The 16,383-nt window shown below is 33.1% G+C and overlaps 2 protein-coding genes across 2 annotated transcripts; one reads left to right on the top strand and one right to left on the bottom strand.

Moving 5' to 3' along the window:
- Positions 1-377: 377 nt before the first annotated feature.
- LOC141587274 (protein P21-like) lies at positions 378-1,220 on the bottom strand. Its single transcript, XM_074408725.1, has one exon. It carries the CDS (start codon positions 1,116-1,118, stop codon positions 438-440), a length of 681 nt encoding a protein of 226 aa, XP_074264826.1. The 5' UTR covers positions 1,119-1,220; the 3' UTR covers positions 378-437.
- A 13,859-nt stretch (positions 1,221-15,079) lies between these two features.
- On the top strand, positions 15,080-15,625 carry LOC141588662 (uncharacterized). The gene has a single exon (XM_074410094.1). The coding sequence runs from the start codon at positions 15,080-15,082 to the stop codon at positions 15,623-15,625; it is 546 nt and encodes a 181-aa protein (XP_074266195.1).
- The last annotated feature ends 758 nt before the right edge of the window (positions 15,626-16,383 follow it).

Raw genomic sequence — 16,383 nt, forward strand, 5'->3', positions numbered from 1 at the left:
AATCAGACCAAAAATGACTTATTTTCCATTTTGTACCCCTTTATTCTATAATATTAAATAATTTTCATATCCTTTTACGTCATTTTACCAAAATCACCTACCTTTTCAGCTAGTTTGCCAAACATATTTTTATATAATCGATTCTTATCGGCTCCTAATTTTCATTTACCTTATCGATTTACCTTTCAGTTTGATTATTTTTCGGTTTTCAAATTACCTTTTCAGTGTTTTGTTCTACATTTTCAGGTAGTTTTGCCAAACAGAGCCTTGTATTCATCAATGTTACTCCACTTAAGATTTCAGTGACTCGCTGAAATGCAATAATATTACAATATACGGTAATATTCATTTATTCATACATAATATTGTCCGTAAGATTCTCATACATAATACTCCGAACATATATTCCCTTCAATAATCAATAAGGAATTAATTACTCAAGGGCAAAAAGTTACGGCGTAATTAGTACCACTGGGACAAGTAAAAGTACTAGTAGGATCATCTTTAGGGTAACTATAAGCACTAGGGCAGGCGTTTTTGAAATATTTTGAAAAATTGGTAGGTCCACAGCTACCTGAATTGCAACAATATTGGTCTGTCTTGAAAACCGTGCATGGGTTGTTACATCCGCCTGGGGCTTGTAGCTGACTTGGGCACTGCCCAATCAAATTGGCCCGACAAGTTGGTCCACGGGTGCAACCATTGGATACGGGCAGGAATGTCATCGGTACGTTGAACCCGTCGACCAACGATATATCAAAAAAGTCGAGGTTGTTAAATTGCTTAAGGGCGTATTCAGCTAGGGTGTTCGGTGGCTTACCATAGCCCGTGCACTGGAAGACCCCACCGCAGTCTCCGGTGATGCAGCGTAGCCCGTTGGGCCCAGTTGAAGTGCACCCGGTCCGGGCCCAAATGCGGGCTCCGGTCTGGCCCGGGTTAGCGGTGATGGTCCAGGTATCCCCCCGGTTCATTTTTCGCCCACCCCCTGGAACGGCTGCAGCCCAAATTGGGAAATTACAATTACTTTTAATTGTGAATGTGGCGGCATGGGTGGTCATGAAGAGTAGGGATGTAACTAGGAGAAGATATAAAATTTGGACGGAGTTCAAGTAACTCATTCTGTGGGTGGGGAAGTATGATATGTGTGGAGTTTTTTAAATTTGTTTGAAATATTGAGTGGTATGAATTTGTAGTTTAGTTTAGTTTATTATATAGAAACAATGGCAAAGGGATGGATCTTTGGATATGCTTTGTTTTGAGTCATCTTTGCGACTTTTTCCTACTTTAGACTTGACTAGTGGTACGCCCGGGCTAACTCTACTTACCATTAATTTTTTATTTCATTAAATAAAATTACTTAAAGTTGCATAACCCATAAATTTATCATTAATATATTTTTTTATAACATATCCAAAAATTACGATGAAATAAATTTTGAGACAAATTCACTACTCCCGCTATTAATATTTTACTCTTATTAATAAAACAATAATAATAACATTTTACTACTTGCCCGTAATCATTGTTACTTTCACTACTCACGCCGTAATTATTGTTACTGTCACTACTGCCACATTAATATTGATAATTTCACTACTCCCGCCGTAATTATTGTTACTTTCATTATTGCCGCATTAATATTGATTATTTCACTACTCCCGTTGTTGTTTCTACCACTCTCACTAATCTCGTTGATAATATTGTTACTTTTACTATTTAAATGAGTGATTACTATCATATAACTATATCCATTGTTACCACAATTATTTTCTTTACTGACGAAATTACTTTTACTACTTAGGCATGCAATTTTTAGAAGATTATATATTTATATAAATATATTACATATATGCATTAAATCAAATCGAAAGAATTATGCAATATTATATATTATGAAATCTAACTTGAATTATTTATAACCTACTTATTATATTTTTGTATGTTAAATAATTAACATCTCTATACATCTAATAAACTATAAAGTTTAATAAAATTGCATAGATTTTAAATTTAATATACTCCAATTTCCTAATATCTTCCCCTTTCTTTTGGCACAAAAAATAAGAAAGGGGAAGAAAAAGAATAAAGTATTGGTAAATATTGTAAATTATAAAATTTATAGGCTAGAGAAAATAATAAAAAATGAATAATGAATAAAGTAGTGGGAGTTGTTGATTTTTAGGAGAGAGAAAATAAAAAAAATGAATGAAGCTTACCAAAAAAAAAACGGGTAGATAATCAATACTTGTGTGAAAAAGGAAAGAGGAAAGATAATAGGAAATTGGAGGGAGTATAATTTTTATGATAATAATTAATACCATAAGTGTGCATGTTTATACTAATTAATTATTTTATTTTAAGGAAATTGACCATCTTCTAATTTTCTATAAATATTTAGGAAAATTACCAGACATCTTTTTCTTTTAGTCTCCTTGAAATTGTCCATCTTAATTAATTATTTTATTTTAAGGAAATTGATCATCTTTAAATAATTATTTTATTTTAAGGAAATTGACCATGTTTAGGAAAATTACCAAGCTTCTATATAATTTAATTTTAACCCGAACTATATAATATTTGTATTGAGATCCCTTAATCGGGTCCATCACACGATGCTATTGATTTAAAACTATATAGTATAATTAATTTGTATAACTTTCTTTAATTACATTGAAGTCCCTTGGTTTCTAGATTTAATCAATACATATATATAAAGCAGAAGCTTTTCGAGCGATATTAGAGAGTCCAATTTTCTTAGAAATCCTATAATTTAAAGAAAAATTTAATAAATTATCCTAACCAGAGTAGATTTCTAAAAAAAAATTAATAAAATTATCCTAATAAGAATAGATTTCTTAAAAACAATATTTTTTTAATTAAAATAAATTTTATATCCTAATATAAGTAGATTAAATATATTAAATTACACATATATATATAGAGTTTAGCGAGTATAAATGTACAAGTAATTGTAAGTTTAACTTCGATCTCATGTTATCTTAAGTTGAAAATGAGCTAAAATATTATTAAACGTATCCTAACAATAGTAGATTTCTAAAAAAAAATATAATAAAATTATTCTAATAAAAGTAGATTTCTTAAGAATAAAACAAATTTTATTTAATTTTATCCTAATATAAGTAGATTAAATTTATTAAATTACACGCATATATATAAAGTTTAGTGAGTATTAATTAATAAGTAATCGTAACTTTAACTTTTCATTCTATCTTAAGTTGAAAATGAACTAAAATGTTATAGATATTTCATAGCAGATGGGAGGCAGTTTAGTACTTTATATTCCATGAGTATTTTATGATATTGACATAGTGTTTTCCGAGTAAATTTCTTTTACAGGAGAGAATAATATATGGGGAGGATTTGTATAATTAATAATATTGACACCACCTTTAAATTTTGAGTTTCTAAAACGTTTGTTTGACTAATACTACCACTTCACCAAATTTATGTAAGCTAATGGCTAATTCATGATCTTGAATTAGGTTATTGATATTCAATGACAATTATCTAGGTATGACAATCTGATTAAGATTTTTATGATCCACATCAAACCATGTTAGAAGCATACATATTAAATGTACGAAGTTGAATTTCTTAGTGTTTAAGACATAGGTCGATACAACAGGCTATGCCAATCATCAATACCAATAATCAAATATTAATATTACTATTATAGAGTATACTATTAAGATCAACTCAAATACAATAGCAACATTATTTTTAAGATAACGTCTGTTTATACCCACCCATCATTTATAAAATATAGAACATTACCAGAATTCATGCTATGTTATTTATGAGTGGATTTTTATCACACCATTTTTAAAACATTGTGATTTAATTGAATAATATTTCCTCCATTCCACTTTTTGTGTCTTACTTGCTGTTTTGGGAAGGTTTAAGAGATAAATGTAAAACTACTACTCTAACCCTTTATTTGAGAAAAATGGGTAGAATGTCATTTTGATGGAGCGACTGATAGTTAAAAGATTAGGGGTAATAGTGATAGTCCACCATTTTAGCATACTAAATTTAGAAAGAGAATAATTAATTTGGAATAAATTTTACAAAAAAGAGTACAATAAAAGTGAAATGGAGGAAGTAGCAAGAAAGACATATTGAGATGATAATGAAACAACCCATGCGATTGCACAAGAAAGAAAACCAACCTGAATGACAAGTAATTCGCTCCAAAGGGGTACATGGAGTACACTTGAAAGTTCATCCTTCTAACCACTGCCCTAAATTATCACAGACAACCTAACCAATACCCACCAAAAGAGAAGTAGCGTAGAAGGAGGCGGCTACAATGATCTTGTGCCACGGAGAATTAGGAGGGCCTTAATAAATTCAATTAAAAGGTGTCAAAGGGAGAGTTTCAAGAGCATTGGCAAGAGACCATGAAGAGCATTGGAAATGAGTAATAAAGCCACTGCGGGTCAAAGAGGTTTAACACCAAGTTAATCAAAGCCACCAAATGAATAAGGAGAAAATATGAAAGTAAATTAAGACGAGTTGGAGTGATTGAAGTTTTGAAAGAGTCTAAGCTGAAAGTCAAATTAAAGGAGTAGAAAGTAAATGGGAGATGACAAGAACCCTACAGAATGTGAAACGAGGGACACATGCCGCAAGAAGGTGAAATAGATAAACCCCCGGAGGAGAGGGTAACATTATGTGGGAGTACAACCCACCAAAAAAGTCACAAGAAAAGAGATATATGGTGCTGGTACGAGTAGACCAGAACCATTTAAGGTTGTCAAGAAAAGAAGCGTAAGGTGAGTAGACCTGGCAAACAGGCCAGGGTCGAGTTTTTTGGGTTTGGCAGAATTCGGGCTGCACTAGGCCGAGTCGGGTAATTTTGCGTTCAAGTTATTTTCGGGTATGTTGTTTTCAAGTTAATTATTGGAGAGAATGTCGGTTTGCGATAATAAACTGGGCGAACCAATTAGGTCTTGGTCATATTTGGGTTCTCAATTCGGGTTTGGGTCATGTTTTTTATTGGACCGGGCCATTCAGCTGATTTAGTTTTGCTAGGTCTAATAGTGAGGGTAAGAGGACTTTAAAATAAGAGAGGCCTAATGAGAAGTTTTTGAAGGAGCACAAGCTAAGTTAAACTCATTGTCATAAACGTTCTAAGAGTCATTGACTATAATAGAGGACATCAAACACGTGTTTAAAGTGGGGAGGAGAGGTCCAAAAACAAGGGACCCAAGAAATCCAAGGGTGTACTGTGTACTACATATATATTAGTCATTATCATACTTTAGTTACAAAGATGCAAAGAGAGAAGACGTGCACTGTATGCATATTGTATGTAAAACATGCAATGTAAATTAATTAAAACACAAATGAATTGTCATTTTTGTTTTGTTTTATCAATAAAACTCTCAAAGTTACTATCTAAAGGAAAAAAATTATATTATCGAAATGTCAATTAGTTTACCTTATATAATCATATGTTCAATCACTAATGATCGCTACACTCCCCTTTACACAAAAAAAAACTAAAACGTCCATTCAGATTATACATTTAGCTAATTATTTAGAATCTATGCAACGTACGGACAACATACTAGACACTAAAGTATTTATTTAACTATACTTTGGAAAGTACTAATAGCAATATATCAATGAGTTGCACAATCTTAGGTACCAGTTAATTAATCCTATGATCAATTTTTCTTTTTAAAGAAAATAAGTCTAGATCTAATCGAATTTAGGAGTAGTACCTATTAGCTATCCTAATCTCTAAGAAATAAAACATTTATTTAATTATTATTTCAGATATAAACATATATCTATACACTAGACCTGAGACTTTAATGACTCATATCTCCATACCCGCGCACGAGGATAGTGATGATTTCCCCGGATACAAAATCTCTTTCATGCTTAAGAGGAGACAATATCAATAATTACGGTCATGCTACGCCATGATGTTAAATAAGATTCAGGGGCACTCACTTAATCATGTTGAAGTTTATCTGCCGAAACAAGATTTTAATCATGACTAGCTTTATGTAACAACGTAGAATAATATCACCGAGGGATTCAAGTTCTACATTGATAATAGGGAACAAATGTACCTGGGCCACACGAAAAATATCGTTTACAAAGAAGTTTTTACACATATACCAAATTAGATGTCTTAGTGTCTTATTGTATATTTTACATGAATTTCGTAGGGAACAACCAGTCTTAATTGTCGATAGTCAAAAACAAATTCTATTATTTAGAGATCTAACAAATTCTCCAAACAGGATACATATATAATTGAGATACAGATACCTGTTATTTTGCGTATTGCCTTTGAACTTTTACATCATCGCATGCTTACAAACTCGAATATATAGGTAAATGTTGTAGGTTAATCTAATTTGCGAATCTCATAAATGTCAACCACAGTTATCATGAGTTCATTTTGACGAATTAAACCACAATAACGTTTTATACTCCCTCCCAGACACTATATTGTTCCCATTTGATATGGGCACAATACTTAAGGAAAAGTATTAATATAGAAGTAAAAGAGTTGTGTGGGGTTGGTGATAGAAGAGAGGGATAAATTATTAGTAGTTAATTAAAGAATTGTGGGGCCAAAACATAAAGGAAAGTAATAAAATATGAGTAAAAGAGTTGTGTGGGGTTTGGTGATAGGAGAGAGGAAAGAATAAAATAAGAGTAAAAGTTTCTAAAAATAGAAAGGGGAACATTAGTTGAATAATCCGTTTCACAAAAGAGGGAACATTATAGTGACTGGGAGGGAGTATTAACTTATTAACTAAAAACCTATGGTGTGTATAACAATAAGAATAGGTAACTACATAATACAAATGTGTCTTTGGATGTTATACAACTGATATAATTAATACTAAAGAAAGTGGCTTTTATGTTAAAGGGACTGATGATTCATCAATAATCAACTAAATCAATCTCAAAGTTTTGCGTGTTCAAATTTTCAACATAATTGAACTTGTTTTTAATCAATTTATCTAACTTATACATAATACCAAACTATGGTCATGTAAACCAACCTTTACGTACAATCTGTTGTTCAAAAAATTATTAGGATGTTCAACATGTATATTGCTAAAAATTATCCTAATTGGAGCCCCGTGCATCGCACGGGCTTTCCAACTACTACATATATATAAAGCATAAACTTTTCAAGCGATATTAGAGAGTCCAACTTTTTTAGAATTTCTAACAAGAGTAGATTTCGAAACAAATTTAATAAAATTATCCTAATAAAAGTAGATTTCCTAATATTTTAATAAAGTCAGCATCCTAATATAAGTAGATTAAATTTATTTTAATCAGATTATTCTAATATAAGTAGGTGATACTCAAAATACACAATGTAACTAATGATATGGTATATTAATTATAATATAAACATTATTCATATACTATATCAAGTTAATTAGATTTTACTCCCTTTGAAATTTACATTTTTAAAATTACTCCCTTTTAAAATATTTTTTCTTAAAATTATTTCAAAACTCCAATTTAAGTGACCTATTTCGTCCGTTTTTGAACTTATTCCCTTTTATGCCTTAGCCAATATGTACTTTGAAAGATATAATTATGTGAATAAATGGAGGGAGAGTTCAAAAACAGACAAAATAAGTCACTTAAATTGAAGTTTTGAAGCAATTTTAGGAAAAATGCAACATAAGGGAGTAATTTTACCAAAAAATTTCAAAAGGGGGTAATTTTTAGAATGTGGATTTCAAAAGGGAGTAAAATATAATTAACTCTACTATATCTTAAATTTCATTTGTCATACTAACTGAAAAGTTAACTGAAACCTAAAAATTTAGATTAAAAGATAACTAAAAATTAAGAGCTGATAATTTAATTGGTTAAGCCAAAAATGTTTGGCAAACTAACCGAAATGTAGCTGTTTTTTTAGTAAAATGATATAAAAGTACATAATAAGTTCTATATATTTCATATTATAAATTGAATGAATAAAAAAAAATAGGTAACTAATTTCTTTGAAATAAAACTTAAATATGAGATTTTTCATAATCTTCATATCTAATTAATTACTTGTTGATATTTTTTTTTGCCAATATTTACTTATTTTTAACCCTGTTATTAGTAGTTGATCTTAAGTTCCATTTTTAATTTTATAATCTCCATTATAGCCATTGGTTCAAAATGAATATTAACAATTAGGCATTGTAAGACAAGGTACATATATACTCCAAAATCAGGAAGAACGGAATAAATAAGTAATTGGCTCAAAATAAATATTAGCTTTCTACATAAGAATAAAAATTATTGTTAGCTCTACAATAAGAAAAAAGTAAATTAATTTGATCAAAAAGGAAAATTTATCACAAGTGTCCAACTATATCGAATTTGTCTTGGATGTAGCGAATATAAATAAAGTGTTGGACTCAAATTGAATTTTAAATCGTGCCAACCATGGGTGTTATATAAGAGTAAAATAATATCATAATTATTGAGAAAGTTATAGAATAGACAAAGTTGAAGCGGTTATGTTTTTGAAAATTTTTACTTGCGACAAGTAGGGGCATGTAATTTTTCTATTAAATACGGGTATGAGAAGGCCTACATTTGTCATGTCTTATCCCCCATTTGGCATCCTTACTTTTAGGCATCGCTTTATTTTCATTATGCGAGATTTTATCGGGTATTTTAGTTCGTGTAGACTTTGGGAGTAAGATTCATTATCTTTTAGGAATTTTACACTAAATGCATTTCATGTTCTTCGCAATGATCTTCCGTATTACTTTTACACAATTGTTAATGCGGAAGTTTGATCATGATTTCGACATATTAATGGTCAAAGTTGTAAAAGTTTGACCTCTAATAAGCCAAGTGGAAGAGTTTAAGAAGGGAAGAGTGTATACATCGTGAATTATTTTAATATAACTCATCATAATAATATGCTCTACCAAATGTGGTATGCCGGTTACGTAATTGTAGAGGAACATTAACTCCGTAAGAGGATTATCTAACAGGACCTGTCTTATTATTAATCGCCCTAGAAAATTCATAGTAGAAGGGAAGATACTTACGTGTTCCAAAGTCGGCAAAAGGCATTGAACCCGAGGATAGTGATGACTTCCTCAGATACAAAGATCCTTTTCGTTCTTAAGTAGAGACAATATATACGTTGAGTTCATGCTACGTAGACGTGACAAACAGATCAGCTCGTGTCGGGTTCAGGTGTCACATTTAAACGGGTCATCACGAACTCTTCAACCCAAACCTGACCCAATTAAATCTCGTGTCGTGTTCGTGTCGATCCAGTTACATTAATAGGTCATCAAAGCTCAACCCTAACCCGTGAATTTCGTGTCGTGTTTTCGTGTCATGTCATATTTGGAAAGTGTAAGTATATTTATGTGAGGATCAAGAAAGTTAGGGATTAATTTAGTAAATAAGTTATTTGTGCCGGGTTCGTATGTAGAGTGCTTAACCCAAACCTAACCCATTTAAATCTTGTGTCGTATTCGTGTCGACCCAGTTACATAAATGGGTCGTTAAATGTCAACCCAAACCCGTTAATTTCGTGTCGGATTCTTGTCGTGTTTTCGTGTCGTGTCATTGTTTGCCGGCTCTAATGTTGCGCCATAACTATAAACAAGAGTTAGGGACAGTTACTAAATCATGTTGAAATTTACCCTGCCGAAACCAATTTTTATTAATGGCCAGCTTTATGTAGTTTCAAGAACGTCACAATCCGAGAGATTAAGATTTTACATTGATGATAGAGACCAATTGTATCAAGTCAACAAGAAGGACATTGTTTACAAAGAAGTTTTCATAATTTACCAAATTAAGATGTCGTATTATATATTTTGCATGGAGATTTTAAGGATAAGTAGTCAAAGACTATTTCATTAAAAAATAAATGGTGCTAAGACTATAAGAACGGTAACTCTATAATCCAACTATATCTCTGAATATTAGTATACAACTGATATAGTTAAATACCAAATGCCACAACGCTTTCGTTTCTTTTTTGCTATAGGAACTGATGATTAATCTGTCCTCATCTAAATCAACCCCCGAGATTTTGTTTGCTTCCATTTGTAGCATAATTTAACTTTTTGTTAAATTTAATAGTTTTCTATTACCAGACCATGTTAACGTCAAATAACGTTTTTAGCGGTGCCATAAAATATATACTACTAACTGACATTATTATACTAACTTGGTAACCTAACTATTTTAAAAAAATGACATAAATTACTAACTGTTATTGTCACAGATAATACTACTAGGTGCCCGTGCATTTTATGTAATAGAATCCGAGATATTGCGAGATGTCTATACGGAGCAAATACTCTTAATTGTAAATAGTCAAGGTAAAATTATGTTGTAAGAGATCTAATATTTTCTCTCAACGCACTAAATATATATAATTATGATAACTGCTGTTTTTTGTAACATCATTCAGTTTTATGTAGTTGTAAAATAATTTATAAAACTCATAAAGATATGTCTCCGTTATTAAGGGTTCATATTGGTGAGCTCCACCATGTTTATAGAGAAAGCCTTTTGTATTTAATTAAAAACCGGTTGTGTCTGTAACAATGAAAAAGCGAGTGACATACTATAACTAATTAACTATGTCACTTGATGTTATATTAATCGACGACAAAACTTTTATGCTAAAAGCATTAATAATTCATCGGTTATCATCTATACCAATCACGACATTTTTTTCATCAATGACAACATAGTAGGACTTTTTTTATCAACTTAAGAATATATTTTTACAGATAATCCTAATGGAAGCCCCGTGCATCGCACGGGCTTTCCAACTAGTATATAGTATTGATTGATTGATTAAATATACAATTCTCATCATGTCATATCGTTGCCAATTATTCTATTTGTTCTATATAAAATTTAGTTTTATAATGTTTACTCGCATGCATAACAAGCGCACAAAGAACTTAATTCACTTGTTACTAAATGTCAGTTTTATAATGTTTACTCGCATAATTTAGATGAATGTTTTAGTTAAAAATTAACCAAACTAATTCATTTAATTACTGAGTGATCTACTTTTTTTAGCATCGAAATGAAATGTTAATGTATACTCCGTATTAATTATGATGAAAGTTGAATGAAAATAAAGTAAAAATAACAATGAAAACAACGTAAAAGAGTCAAGACACAAAAAAAAAATGGCGCAAAAACCCTCGGAGAAATTGCGAGGACAGTCGAAATTTCACAAATTTACTATATAAAATGAGGTACAATAAGTCAATAACAAGGGGCAGACCTTTTCTTTGGTAACAAATTATAACTTTACGTATAATTGGCTACAAAATATTTAAGGTGGGTGGTGAATGCTTTATAATGGCTACTTGGTTTTGTTGCTTTTGTTGTGCATACGTGATTCATTGTAATTAGATGGTTAAATGATAACTAAGTAGTGATGACATGATAGGATAATATTCCTCTCTTTGTTGAATAAACATGCCTTTCTTTTTTAGTCCTCCACCCCACAACAACGTAACGTTGCTTTTATTGACTTACTTCTAGTATCCGCGTCATCAAGCTATCTTACATAGATAAAAATAAGCAATAAAAATATACAAATCATTAAAATTTCTCATATTTTAAAGCTAATAAAGACCAAAAAGTAAAATAAAAAGCAAAATAAAATCAACTGTGGGAATCAAACCAATGAGTAGATTATACAACATGTTGTATGCAGTTATATGATGTAGAATCCGAGCTGTGTATTAAAGTTTTCGAGTTTTGTTTAAAAGAATCTGAGCTATGCTGTAAAATTTTTGAACTCACACACCTAAAACATAAAAAAATAAGCTCTTGCAAAACTCAGAAAAATTACACATAAGCTCGGATTAATGTATAGGGTTGTATAATGCTTATTATACAACTGGTTGTATAGTAGTATTTGTGGAATCAAACCCGGGGCTGCAAGCATGTTATAAGTCACATACACTTACCACTATCCACTACACTAGTAATATTACATTGCATACAAAGGGAACTAACTGTTACATATAGCTGAAATTTTTGGGTCATGTAAGGGGTCTTTCCCTCCCCAAATCCGCCCATGTGTCAAAGGTGGTACTTTATGAGTTATATTGCGTAATTATTGATCACATTGCTCTTTAATTATTCGATTATTCCATGGAGGTTGTAATGAGATTTGAGAAACCGGTTCCAAGTTTGATATATCAATGGTACAAAACTTGAAGCTTGTAACAAAGGCGGAATTTGGATCCCAGAGTTCAAGATGAAGCTTATAAACGATGAAAAGGAGCTTGTGGGTCAGTTTTATATGTGAAAGATGGAGTTCGAGTTTGAGGATAGGCGGGATCAAGGCCCTAGGAAGCTGCTTTGGAATGTGTGCACGAGTAGGAGTCGAAGATGTTGGCGCGCTTTTCTTTTTTTACCAAAAAAACGAAGAAGTGAAGAATGGCAATAGCGAACATGGAATAATTACTCGACAGACATTCGATACATGTTCAACATACATTCTACACAAATTCGACACAAATTCGACAGTGGTTCATGTGGATCACGCAAATCAGCCACAACGAATAGGAAATTATTCAAGAGGTGTTCAACAATGGCTAGACAAACATTCGACAGTAGCGCGACATACATAAATAAATGGGTGAGACAAAGGTAGTATGAAATAATTTGTTTGTGGGCTTAAATAAATAAAAAATAGGATTGAATTTGTGAAATAATGGATTTGAACTTTGAACTTGTAAATTAGGGACTACTTCGTAGATTGAATTCGTCTTTTTCCTTTTTTCTTATTTTTATAAACTAATAAGAGTGATAAGTCTTTTAATCGCAACCAAATACATTTGTGCTATGTTTATAATTTGATCATATATGTTCAAGTGTTCAACTTCTTACCGGTTGGAAATGCTAGAGTACTTTGTCCCACATTGATAAATAAGGGAACATTTCTTGTGTTTATATACCAACTGCCCTTCTACTAGGTATTTTGTTATTATGGAGGCTAGTATGTACTCTCCCAACACGCGCCGCCACCATTGTCCGTCCGGCTCGCACGCGCCGTGTGGTGGGGTCTGCTTTGTTTTTATAACATTAAATTTTTCTCGTTCTATTTTTAATCCGTTGAACTACACACTACGTGTTCTGTGTTGCCTGCCTTGAAAATTTACAACTCTGGTTTTCTCACAAAGTCAGTTTTGAGAATTGTAATTTTATTTATTTCACTTTAGTTTTTTGGTCCATCTTTTCACTATAAATAAGACGAGTTTTCAGATCTTTCTTCATCCAATTTTCATTCTATCAAATAAACTTTCTCTCCTATGTTCCTTATAATATTTGAGCAACAACTTTCGAGTTCCTACTCTTTCAATTAGGTGCAAATTGGAAGAGCTCTGTGTATACCTCGGGGGCAAGCGTCGTTCTTAGTTGGACAGCACCGTGTCGAGGACGATTAAGCTTCTAAGGCAATGACTTCCATACCATGACACTAAGAGGTTTTTTAATCCATTTTTTAGTTCGTTTGTTTTGCCCTTGCAGTAACTATTATTTCCAACAATTTAGAAGCTTAATTGTTACTGCTACTTTCATTTACTCACAAAATGGATTTCGCAACATCTAAAACTCTACCTGATCTCTCCAAACTTGAACTACTTGATGGAACAAACTACAAAGTGTAATACTACGGTTTTATGTGCTGTTGGATACTCTATCGAGCAGGGCTTACTCTGTCGAGTAAGTGAGTGTTGCGTGCGAAACAGTGTACTGCTGATGGGTACTCGATCAAGTAAGTGGGTTACTCGATCGAGTTGGGGGCACTCGATCGAGTAAGTAACTTACTAGATCGAGTAGGTCAGTTTTTACAGGTTATTTGCTGGGTTTGATAGCAACGCGTAAAAAGGTTATATAAGCTTCTCCATCAATTCCTTTTTACTTTTTACCAAGTTCTAAACATTTTTACAAGAAAACAAACATCGTTACATTCTCTTTTCGCATTGCTATCAAATCCAAGAGGCTAGAATCGTCGGATTTCAGAGTTCTTTATACCGTTGAGACCGTCGTATTGTGGGTAAGATCCTTGTATAGTTTTTATGCCTTTTCGTTGATATTAGTTAAAACCCTAATTGGGTAATTTGGGGGTTTTGGGAGTATTTTGATACTAGATGGTGATTGTATGATTGTGTATTTGATAGGAGGTGATTTCGTAGAGGAACTTTGCTGATTCGTTATTGTGACGGTATTGGTGATTCCTTATTCCAGGTAGGGTTTTCCTACTCGGTTATTGGTTACATAATTGTGATGGTGATTGTGTTTATTATTGATCTATAACATGTTAGTTTGGTGTTGGAGTTGTTGTTGCATAATTGATTGTATAACTGTCTATGTTCTCGAGGTGCGTCCTCGGCTGAGTGGAGTCACTTGGGGGAGTGGCTTCACGCCCTTGATTCGCCCTCTGCGGAACCCGCCACAGAGGAGATGTGCACATTAAGGAACATGGGTTATCGCTCGAATGAGATGAGCGGGGCTTAGGTGGGTACGGCTGCGGTCCCCCACTGACGGTGTGGAATACCTGTTGCGATGGGTATTCTGGCAGGACTACACACTTTAGTGTGTAATCAGGTGTTTGGAGTTGTGACGGAGTCTGGGTAATGTGTGTATTTTATCTTATATATTATGTATCTTGTTTTGTGTAATCAGTAACTGACCCCGTTTAAATGTTTTAAAAACTGTGTTGATCCATTCGGGGGTGGTGAGGAGTTGTCTAGCAGGTATACTATCGATGCGTGCGGGATTAGCTGCGGATGGAGTTGCCACGATTCTGATAGTAGTCTTTCGATGTGTTATCATAATACTTTTGTTACCTTAGTTGTAGTTTGGTTTAGAACAGGTGTACTTTACTTTACAGTTGGTTTTGTTATGTAATCACTTAAACTTATCTATTAAATTACGTTTTTTTATGGTCTATTTGATATTCATTGCCTCGGTTAACCGAGATGGTAGCACTTTCATGCATTGAGTGGTCTTGGTAAGGCACCTTGGTGTATGGGGGTGTTACAAAAAGATGGTCCAAAAACTGCTGATATTTTTTGAACAACTTGAAGTCGATTATGTTCTGTTCTCCGACTGTCCTGAAGTACCTGAGGATTCTGATCAAACCAGTAAACTTGAAATAGATAAAATCAATTACGAAAAACATAACGAACTGGTTCGTGGTCAAATGCTTAGTCATATGTCTAATCCTATTTTTGATCTCTTTACCAATAACAAATATGCTAAGTCTATTTGGGAGACTTTGGAAAAGAAATATGGAGCGGATGATGCTGGAAAGAAAAAGTATGTGGTCGGAAAATGGATTAATTTCCAAATGGTGGAGGTTCGTCCAATTATGGACCAAGTCCATGAGTATGAAAACTTGGTAGCTGATATTCTGTCCGAAGGAATGAAGATGTGCGAGGTGTTGCAGGCTAATGTGTTGATTCAAAGGCTGCTCAAATCTTGGGATGGATACCGCAACCACCTCAAACATAAGAAGAAGGATTTGACTCTTGAGGATCTCATTGGTTATCTAAAAATTGAGAAGGCTAACAAATTGCAGGAAAAAGTGTAACACCCCCATACACCAAGTGCCTTACCAGGACCACCTAATGCATGGGGATGTTACCATCTTGGTTACCCGAGGCAATGTATATCAAATAGACCATAAAGAAACATACTTAAATACGTAAAATAGTTTTATGTGATTACAATATTAAAATCCCAACTGAAAATGGAAATACAAATGTTCCAAAACCAAACAACTGAAAAGCAAACTAAGGTTTATGACACAGCGGAAGACTCTAAAGACATGTGATGACTCCATCCCTGATATCCCTCGCGCAAGCCATCTTATGCCTGATCAATAACTGCTCACCAACCCCGAATGGATCACCACAGTTTTTAAAACATTTAAACGGGGTCAGTTACTGATTACACAAAACACAATATATAAGATACAATAACACACACATTACCCAAACTCCGTCACAACTCCACATACCTGACTACACACTGTGTGTAGTCCTGCCAGAATATCCATCGCAACAGATATTCCTCGCCGCCAGTGGGGGACCGCAGCCGTACCCACCTAATCCCCGCTCATCTCGTCCGATTGATAACCCATGTTCATTAATGTGCACATCCCCTTCTATGGCGGGTTCTAAAGAGGGCGAATCAAAGGCGTGAAGCCACTCCCGTAAGTGACTCCACTCAGCCGAGGGCGCACCTCGCGAACCACAGACGAACACAACCAACCAACTATACATCAAAAATTACCAATTACAAATTCTAATACGATATAAATCAACAACATTAAACAACCATCAACAA

This window comes from Silene latifolia, chromosome 6 (genome assembly GCF_048544455.1).
Source record: "Silene latifolia isolate original U9 population chromosome 6, ASM4854445v1, whole genome shotgun sequence".
Classification (NCBI taxonomy): Eukaryota; Viridiplantae; Streptophyta; class Magnoliopsida; order Caryophyllales; family Caryophyllaceae; genus Silene; species Silene latifolia.

Coding starts and splice junctions, on each gene's coding strand:
- LOC141587274 (XM_074408725.1), bottom strand. CDS start 1,118: ATGAGTTACTTGAACTCCGTCCAAATTTTATATCTTCTCCTAGTTACA.
- LOC141588662 (XM_074410094.1), top strand. CDS start 15,080: ATGGTCCAAAAACTGCTGATATTTTTTGAACAACTTGAAGTCGATTAT.